At 76.4% G+C, this 9,218-nt stretch overlaps 1 protein-coding gene across 1 annotated transcript; it reads left to right on the plus strand.

Moving 5' to 3' along the window:
- Nucleotides 1-1,186: 1,186 nt before the first annotated feature.
- On the plus strand, nucleotides 1,187-8,761 carry FHIP1B (FHF complex subunit HOOK interacting protein 1B; the record flags this gene model as incomplete). Its single annotated transcript, XM_078851862.1, is given in 12 exon segments — nucleotides 1,187-1,272; nucleotides 2,308-2,477; nucleotides 2,797-2,941; nucleotides 2,943-3,105; nucleotides 3,108-3,338; nucleotides 3,340-3,705; nucleotides 3,707-3,761; nucleotides 6,239-6,417; nucleotides 6,739-6,805; nucleotides 6,808-6,866; nucleotides 6,868-6,901; nucleotides 8,342-8,761. Coding segments are annotated over 12 exon segments (1,812 nt in total), but the record flags the coding sequence as incomplete, so codon positions are not given.
- Nucleotides 8,762-9,218: the final 457 nt, after the last annotated feature.

Consider the following 9,218-nt stretch of genomic DNA (forward strand, 5'->3'; position numbering starts at 1 on the left):
ACGCGCTATCTCAGAGTCTCTCCCCCCCCCTCAGCGCTCCCGGGGACGGGCCCCCGCTCCCGGCTCCCCCCCCCTCAGCGCTCCCGGGGACGGGCCCCCGCTCTCCCCCCCCCTCAGCGCTCCCGGGGACGGGGCCCCCGCTCCCCCCCCCCCCAGCGCTCCCGGGGACGGCCCCCGCTCCCCCCCCCCCAGCGCTCCCGGGGACGGGCCCCCGCTCCCCCCCCCCCCAGCGCTCCCCGGGACGGGCCCCCGCTCTCCCCCCCCCTCAGCGCTCCCGGGGACGGGCCCCCGCTCTCCCCCCCCCCCCCAGCGCTCCCGGGGACGGGCCCCCGCTCTCCCCCCCCCTCAGCGCTCCCGGGGACGGGCCCCCGCTCTCCCCCCCCTCAGCGCTCCCGGGGACGGGCCCCCCGCTCTCCCCCCCCCCTCAGCGCTCCCGGGGACGGGCCCCCGCTCCCCCCCCAGCGCTCCCGGACGGGCCCCCGCTCCCCCCCCCCTCAGCGCTCCCGGGGACGGGCCCCCGCTCCACCCCCCCCTCAGCGCTCCCGGGGACGGGCCCCGCTCCCCCCCCCCTCCAGCGCTCCCGGGGACGGGCCCCCGCTCCCCCCCCCTCAGCGCTCCCGGGGACGGGCCCCCGCTCCCCCCCCCTCAGCGCTCCCGGGGACGGCCCCCGCTCCCCCCCCCCTCAGCGCTCCCGGGACGGCCCCCGCTCTCCCCCCCCCCCAGCGCTCCCGGGGACGGGCCCCCGCTCTCCCCCCCCCCCCAGCGCTCCGGGGACGGGCCCCCGCTCTCCCCCCCCCTCAGCGCTCCCGGGACGGGCCCCCGCTCTCCCCCCCCCCAGCGCTCCCGGGGACGGGCCCCCGCTCCCCCCCCCCCAGCGCTCCCGGGGACGGGCCCCCGCTCTCCCCCCCCCCTCAGCGCTCCCGGGGACGGGCCCCCGCTCTCCCCCCCCCCCAGCGCTCCCGGGGACGGGCCCCCGCTCTCCCCCCCCCCCCCCCCCAGCGCTCCCGGGGACGGGCCCCCGCTCTCCCCCCCCCCCCCCCAGCGCTCCCGGGGACGGGCCTTCCCCCTGCAGCTCCCTGTTCGGGGTTCCATGGGCCTGTCCCCCAAGGCTCAGCTCCCCCAGGGGATGTGCCGAGGGGCAGGAGCCAGCCCGGCCCGCCTACTGCCCGGCTAACACCTGCCTCTCCCCCAGCTCTGCATGGTGTCTCTGAGCCTCTTCCGCACTCTGCTCAACCTGAACTGCGAGGACGTGATGCTGCAGCTGGTGCTCAGGTGACCCGGCGTGTTGCGTCCTGGCTTCCAGCCCAGGCTTCCCGTGACCCTAAGCAAAGCCCTGCCCCCCTCTGTGCCTCAGTTTCCCCATCTCTGCCGGGCGCTGCTGAAGGAGGGGCTAGAGCGTGCGGTGGCTCTCCAGCAGCGCCATGGCACCCCAGGCAGAGCGCTGGGCCCTGGCTCCCGGCTGGGCCCCTAGGGCTGCCGGAGCAGGTCCTGGCCAGGCTCGGACCAGCCAGGCCTAGTCCCCACTCCGGCAGGCTGCTGCGTCTGTGGCTTGGCCCCATGGGGAGCCCCAGTGCTGTGGCAGGGCTGCTTCCTCCCAAAGCGCACAGGGACCCGGGCCCCCTCGCTCGCCAGCCCGGCTGACAGTCTGGCTGCTTGGTCCCGGCGTGGCTCCGGCTCCTACCTGAGGCCGGGGCAGCCTTCCCCAGAACCCTGGGGGCCAGGGGCCATAGGGGTCATTTCAGGGTGCACAGTGGGCCTGGAGCACCCTGGGGCTGGCATGTGGCTGGGGCTGGCAGGACGGGGGCCTTTGGGGGAGCCCTGGCCACATGCAGCTCAGCCTGGAGCTGGGGCTGCCCCAGGGCTGGTGGGCGGCATGTCCCGGGGCTATGCAGCGGGCACAGCCAGCGGCGTGGGGGGCCAGGGCAGTCTGAGGGGGCCCGGAGCTGGCCGAGGCTGGGGGCCCTGGAGAGCCCCCAAGCTCCTGTTGGCGCCCCGAGCCCTTCGGGGCTGGTGGACAGGGCTGGAGGCGCTTCACCCGCGGGCACCTGGAGGGGAAGCTTGGAGCACAGCACCCCCTAGAGCCCACTCCTGGCATGGCTCTGCTCTGGCTGCCCAGGCAGCCTGGCCCTGGAGTGCCTGGGAACAGCGGGCGCGCTGCCCCCCGATAGGCTGGGAGCGGAGCCAGGTGAGCCTGGGGAAGCTGGAGGCAGTCTTGAGGCCTCTGCCCAGCCCTGGTGGGGAGCTGGGTCCCTGGCGGAGGGGGGCGGGCGGGGCCTGGTGTGACAGGGCTGCTCCCCGTGCCCCCAGGTACCTGATCCCCTGCAGCCACGTCATGCTGAGCCAGAAGCGGGCGGTGAAGGACCTGGACATCTACGGCAAGTCGGCCGACAAGTTCCTGTCGCTAATCCCGCGGTGCTGCCGGGCCGAGAGCCTGCCCGTGCCTGACCGGGAGGAGGAGCACGCCACCTGGGCCAAAGGTGGGCCGCCCCTGGCCCTACCAGAGCCGCCCGGCACTGGGCCAGTCAGGCTTCCTGCGGGGAAGGGGGGCACCGTCACCCCAGCAACTCGGGGGCCCCGGCGCAGTCTCTGGGGGTGCCTGTTGGCGGCTGGCACGCGGGAGTCAGGTGGGCGGGAGGTGCTGTCTGGCCTCACCTGGGGCCGTGCCCCCACCCGGGAGACAGGGGGGCTGCTTAGGGCGCCCAGCGGGTAGGTGTCCATTCCCCCAACCTGGGGCTGGGGTGCTCCGGGTCGGGGCCAGGCCCGCGGTAACGCTCCCTCTCGGCTCTCCTCTCGCAGCCCACGGGAGCCCCACCGTGGACACCTCCTCCGTGGTCACCGTGCCCAAGCCTTCCACGCCCTCCCGTCTCGCCTTCTTCATGCGCCAGCAGAGCTGCAGCTCGGAGGCGGGGAGCCCGGCGCCCCGCTCGCCCGGCCTGGCCACGCCCGGCGGGAGCCCCTGCCACCACCCCGGCCAGGTGGGAGGAGGTGGCGGAGCTGGACGGGAACTACCTGGAGTACCTGCGGGATGCGCAGCTCGGCGTGGAGCAGTGCGTGCGGGCCTGCCGTGTCTGGTCGGCCCCCTATGACGGGGAGCGGCCGAGCGCCGCCAGCCTGGCCCCCTCCCAGCCCGCCGGCCCCCGGGCCCCGCCACCCCGCGCACGAAGAAGAGGGGCCTGGCAGAGGAGAGGGTGGGGCTGGCCGGGGCCCCCAGCAGCAGTGAGCCCAGCACTGGCCCCTCCACGCCCGACGTCGAGGACTCAACCCCGCTCCTCAACGGGGCCCCTGGGGTGGAGTCGAGCCGGGCCGGCAGGCCAGCCGGGGCCGTGGCGGTGAAGAAGGTGCGCCGGGGTCCCCCCTCTGCCAGCTCGGAGCGGAGCGGAGAGGGCTCAAGGCCGAGGCGGAGAACGGCTCCCCCACCGCCCCGGCCCCGGCCCCGGCCTGGGAGCAGCCGTCCGTGGACTCCCTGATCGACGAGCTGCTGGCCCGGGCCCCAGCGAGCCCAACGGCGCCAGCCTGAGCATCGAGAGCTTCTCGCGGGAGCTGCGGGAGCTGGAGGCTGAGCTGCAGAGCGGAGCTGAGCAGCCCCCCGCCTCGTCCGCCGAGCCCCTCTCCCAGGAGGAGGAGGAGGCCTACGAGCGGTTCGCCTCGCCCCCCGAGCGCCTGGCTCTGGCCGCCTCCGGGGGGGGCCCCGGGCCCCCGGGCCCAACTCGTCAGCAGCCCCCTGTGTGCCCTAGGACAGCCGCCCAGCCAGCCCTTCACAGGTGAGTGTGGGCGGGGGAGCCCCTGGCCCAGCCAGCCGGCACCCGGCCTTCCCGGGGCGCCCACACCAGGGCATATCCCGGGTCCCAACGCCAGCCACCCGAGCCAGGGACACCTAGCTAATGGCCTTCGATGGACCTGCCCCCTCGCATCCGGGCCAGGGCGGGACTGGCTGGGGGGGGAGCGGGGCACTGGCTTCATGAAGCTCCCTCCTCTCTACTGAGAAGAGGAAGAGTGAGTGGGGGGCTGGAGGGCGGGACAGGGCTGAAGCCTCCAGTGGGCAGAGTGGGGGCCGGTGTGGGGTGGGGCTGGTGCCCCACTGGGAAGGGCAGAGTGGGGCAGGGGGACGGCCGGCGCCTGGCGGGCAGGGCAGGGGGGCGGCCAGCAGGCGCCGGCGGGCAGGGCAGGGCAGGGGGGCGGCCGGCGGGCGCCCGGCGGGCAGGGCAGGGCAGGGGGGCGGCCGGCGGGCGCCCGGCGGGCAGGGCAGGGCAGGGGGGCGGCCGGCGGGCGCCCGGCGGGCAGGGCAGGGCAGGGGGGCGGCAGGCGGGCGCCCGGCGGGCAGGGCAGGGCAGGGGGGCGGCCGGCGGGCGGCCGGCGGGCAGGGCAGGGCAGGGGGGCGGCCGGCGGGCGCCCGGCGGGCAGGGCAGGGCAGGGGGGCGGCCGGCGGGCGGCCGGCGGGCGGGCAGGGCAGGGCAGGGGGGCGGCCGGCGGGCGGGCAGGGCAGGGCAGGGCAGGGGGGCGGCCGGCAGGCGCCCGGCGGGCGGGGCAGGGCAGGGGGGCGCCCGGCGGGCGGGGCAGGGCAGGGGGGCGCCCGGCGGGCGGGGCAGGGCAGGTGGCCGGCGGGCGGGGCGGGGCAGGGCAGGGCAGGGGGGCGGCCGGCGGGGCAGGGCAGGGCAGCGGGGCGGCCGGCGGGCAGGGCAGGGGGGCGGCCGGCCGGCGCCCGGCGGGCAGGGCAGGCAGGGGGGCGGGGCCGGCGGGCGGCCGGCGGGCGGGCAGGGCAGGGGGGCGGCCGGCGGGCGGGCAGGCAGGGCAGGGCAGGGCAGGGGGGCGGCCGGCGGGCGGGCAGGGCAGGGCAGGGCAGGGGGGCGGCCGGCAGGCGCCCGGCGGGCGGGGCAGGGCAGGGGGGCGGCCGGCGGGCGGGGCAGGGCAGGGCAGGTGGCCGGTGGGCGGGGCGGGGCAGGGCAGGGCAGGGGGGCGGCCGGCGGGGCAGGGCAGGGCAGCGGGGCGGCCGCGGGCAGGGCAGGGGTGCGGCCGGCCGGCGCCCGGCGGGCAGGGCAGGGCAGGGGGGCGGCCCGGCGGGCAGGGCAGGGCAGGGCAGCGGGCGCCCGGCGGCCAGGGCAGGGCAGGGCAGGGGGGCGGCCGGCGGGCAGGGCAGGGCAGGGGGGCGGCCGGCAGGCGGCGGGCAGGGCAGGGCAGGGTAGGGGGCGGCCGGCAGGCGGCCGGCGGGCAGGGGCAGGGCAGGGGGGGGGCGGCCGGCGGCAGGGCAGGGCAGGGGGGCGCCGGCGGGCAGGCAGGCAGGGGGCGCGGCCGGCGGGCAGGGCAGGGCAGGCGGCCGGCGGGCAGGGCAGGGCAGGCGGCCGGCGGGCAGGGCAGGGCAGGGGGGCGGCCGGCGGGCGCCCGGCGGGCAGGACAGGGCAGGGGGCGGCCGGCGGGCAGGGCAGGGCAGGGGGGCGGCCGGCGGGCAGGGCAGGGCAGGGCAGGCGGCCGGCGGGCAGGGCAGGCGGCCGGCGGGCAGGGCAGGGCAGGGCAGGGGGGCGGCCGGCGGGCAGGGCAGGGCAGGGCAGGGGGGGCGGCCGGCGGGCAGGGCAGGGCAGGGCAGGGCAGGGGGGCGGCCGGCGGGCAGGGCAGGGCAGGGCAGGGGGGCGGCCGGCGGGCAGGGGGGCGGCCGGCGGGCAGGGCAGGGCAGGGCAGGGGGCGGCCGGCAGGCGGCCGGCGGGCAGGGCAGGGCAGGGGGGCGGCCGGCGGGCAGGGCAGGGCAGGGCAGGGGGGGCGGCGGCGGGCAGGGCAAGGCAGGGGGGCGGCGGCGGGCAGGCAGGGCAGGGCAGGGCGGCCGGCGGGCAGGGCAGGGCAGGCAGGGGGCGGCCGGCAGGCGGCCGGCGGGCAGGGCAGGGCAGGGGGGCGGCTGGCGGGCAGGGCAGGGCAGGGGGGCGGCCGGCGGGCGCCCGGCGGGCAGGGCAGGGCAGGGGGGTGGCCGGCGGGCGCCCGGCGGGCAGGGCAGGGCAGGGGGGCGGCCGGCGGGCAGGGCAGGGCAGGGCAGGGGGGGCGGCCGGCGGGCAGGGCAGGGCAGGGGGGGCGGCCGGCGGGCAGGGCAGGGCAGGGTAGGGGGCGGCCGGCAGGCGGCCGGCGGGCAGGGCAGGGCAGGGGGGCGGCGGGCAGGGCAGGGCAGGGGGGCGGCCGGCGGGCAGGGCAGGGCAGGGGGGCGGCCGGCGGGCAGGGCAGGGCAGGGCAGGGGGCCCGGGTGACGCCGCTCCCCGCGCAGGTCCCTTCGTGGCCGTGCTGCTGGCCAAGCTGGAGAACATGGTGCAGAACTCGCTGTATGTGAACGTGCTGGTGACTGGGCTGGTGGCGCGACTGGCCTGCTACCCGCAGCCCCTGCTCCGCTCCTTCCTGCTCAACACCAACCTGGTTTTCCAGCCCAGCGTCAAGTCCCTGCTGCAGGTACGGCCCGGGGCGTCTGTGTGTGCCAGCCGGGGGGTGACGGCAGCCCGGGCATGGCCCCTGCCCGCTCCCGCTGGGCCTGGCTGGCAGCTCCTGTTCCCTCTGGGCCTCTCAGCTCGGTGGCACAGCAGTGACCCACGGGCGGGGGTGCCCAGATTGCTGGGGGGGTCACAGGGTTCAGGCTGAGCCAGCAGGGAGCCCTGGCCCCAGGCCTGCATGCTCTGGGGTCCCCCCTACGCTGCCCCTTGGCATCTCGGCAGCTCCCCTGCAGCCTGGCCGGGCCCCCTGCCCTCGGTGGGCACTGACCCACCTGCCTTGCAGGTCCTGGGCTCGGTGAAGAACAAGATCGAGAGCTTCGCCGCCAGGCAGGAGGACTTCCCCACCCTGCTCTTCAAGCCCGCAAGTACCTGCTCGCCCGCGGCCAGCTGGACTGGGCCGACACCCCCGAATGCCGCGCCTGCCCTGCGCCGCTCGGAGACGCTGGGTAGGGCCAGGGGCACAGGGGGAGGGGCCCTGGCAGGGGGCTGCCGCCTGCTTCGGGCCTGCCTGGCACCGCGCTCAGCCTGCATGTAGCAGGGTGTCCCGGAGTCCCCGGCGACGCTCTGGAACAGCTCCCTGCGGAGCCAGGCAGGGCTCGGGGAGCCTCCTCTCCCCAGTGCAAGAAGCTCACACAACTTCCACCATCCTGGGGCTGACCTCGGAGATTCAGCATCCCCGTCCACACCGTGCGCTTCCCACCGCAAGTCCGTCCAGGCGGGGTCCTGGGGGGGGGCCAGAGGGCCCTGCCCCCCAACTCCGCAGTCAGACCTGATTCTTAGCCAGCCAGTAAAACAGATGGTTTATTAGATGACAGGAACATGGTCCAAACTGGAGTTTGTAGGTACAGAGACCAGGACTCCTCAGTCAGGTTTGTCTTGGGGGTAGGGAGCCCAGAGCCCCATCTGGGCCTCCCTCTATTTCCCCGGCCAGCTCCAAACTGAAACTCTCCAGCCCCTCCTGTGGCCTTTCTCTCTCTCCCGGGCCCGGAGGCCACCTGATCTCTCTGTTCTCCAACCTCTCCAACCTCCAACCTTTGCAGAGGAGGGGCCCAGGCCACCAGTGGCCAGGAAACAGGGTGTCGCCCATTCTCTGTGCAGATGGCATCACACCTGCCCTCTCGGGCTCTGCAACAATCACACACCCTGATCCCACCACCTAGAGACTTAAGAACTGCCTAGGGGAAACTGAGGCACCCCCACAGTATTCAGAGAGAACATTAAGAACATTCCCACTTCATCACAGAGGGCTGCCAAGCGGGCCCTGCCTCCGGCCGCTGTGCCCCCAGATCCCTCGCCTGCTTTCGGGACAGTCCCTGGCAGGCCCCCTGCAGGCATCAGCCCCCTCCGGGTCACACTCGCCGTGGTCAGCCCCTCGGCTCCCCCCCTCCTGGGACTGACCCTCGGAGCCCCCAGCCCCCGCCTCACGCTGGGAGCTCCCTCGGCAAGTCCCCCTGGGTGGGGCCCCCGTGGGAGACTTGTACCCCAAGGGAGCCAGGCACCCCCCTGCCTGACTCTGCAGTGACTCAGCCAGCGGGTAACAGCAGGGGGGTGCCTGGGGGTCTGGATCCAGCGCAGAGAGTTAGAGCCTGGGCCAGCCGGGTCGGATCAGAGCCCAGAGCCCCCCGGCCCCTCTGTAATCCCTGTCCAGGAGTGTGTGTCCAGCTGCCTACACTAGTCATACCCAGGGCCCCTCATGTCTTCTGGGCTTATCATGGGCGCGGGGCCCTGGCCCGCCTGGTGTCAGTCACACCCGGGTCCCTACGAAGAATAACCACCTCCCCCAGTAGCCAGGCAGCGCATGGGGGACACTGAGGCACACACAGCATTTCCCTGTGCTCTCTGCCCCCCGGGAGCCGGGCCCGGCTGACTCCACTCTCTGCCCGCAGTGAAGAGCCGGAAGCCGTCCATCGGGGAGCTGATCCTGCGGCATGCCAACAGCCCGACGCGGGCGCGGCAGGCGGCCCAGCTGGCCCTGCAGCAGGTGCGGGAGGCCCCGGTGGGCGCAGAGAAGCAGAGCGAGGCGCTGCGGGTGAGGAACGCCGTGTACAGCGCCGTGATCTTCAGCGAGTTCCTCAAGGAGCTGGCGGCCATTGCCCAGGCCCATGGGGTCACCTCGCCCTTCCTGCTGGAGCCTGAGGAGTGAGGGGCGCTGGGCCGCACCCCCTGCCCACCGGCCCCGTCCTCCCGCTGGCCGGGCGCTGCCGGGACTCGCCTTTTTAACCTGCCCTCGGGACACGGACCTTAATTTATTGGGGGTGCGGGGGGGAGGGGGGGCTGCACTGTGGATAAAGGAGAGTGTCCCTCTGGCTGGTGTGTGTGTGTAGGGCCCCCGCGACCTCTGGGCTGTCCCCACTGTCCCCTGCCCTTCAGCTGCTCCTGTGATCCCCTGCCCCACGGGCTGCCCCCTGCGACCCCCTGCCCCCCAGGCTGCCACCCACAACCCCCTGCTGCAGGCTGCCCCCCCCATCTACCCCCATGACCCCCTGCCTTCAGCTGCCCCCTGCTCTGCAGGCTGCCTCCCCACAACCTCCTGCTGCAGGGCTCTCTCATCTACCCCACGACTCCCCTGCCCCACAGGCTGCTCCACCACTGCCCCTCATGACCCCCTGCTACTGGCAGCCCCCTCTGTCTACCACCATGACCTGCAGTCTTTTGGCTGCCCCCATGACCCCCTGTCTCACAAAGGGCCTGGCAGCTTAGAAAGGGACCCAGAAGAGCGGCAGGAACATTGGGGGGCTGGACCCTGCTTGGCAGTGGGGGGTG

The sequence above is a fragment of the Lepidochelys kempii genome, chromosome 1 (assembly GCF_965140285.1).
Source record: "Lepidochelys kempii isolate rLepKem1 chromosome 1, rLepKem1.hap1, whole genome shotgun sequence".
NCBI lineage: Eukaryota > Metazoa > Chordata > Testudines > Cheloniidae > Lepidochelys > Lepidochelys kempii.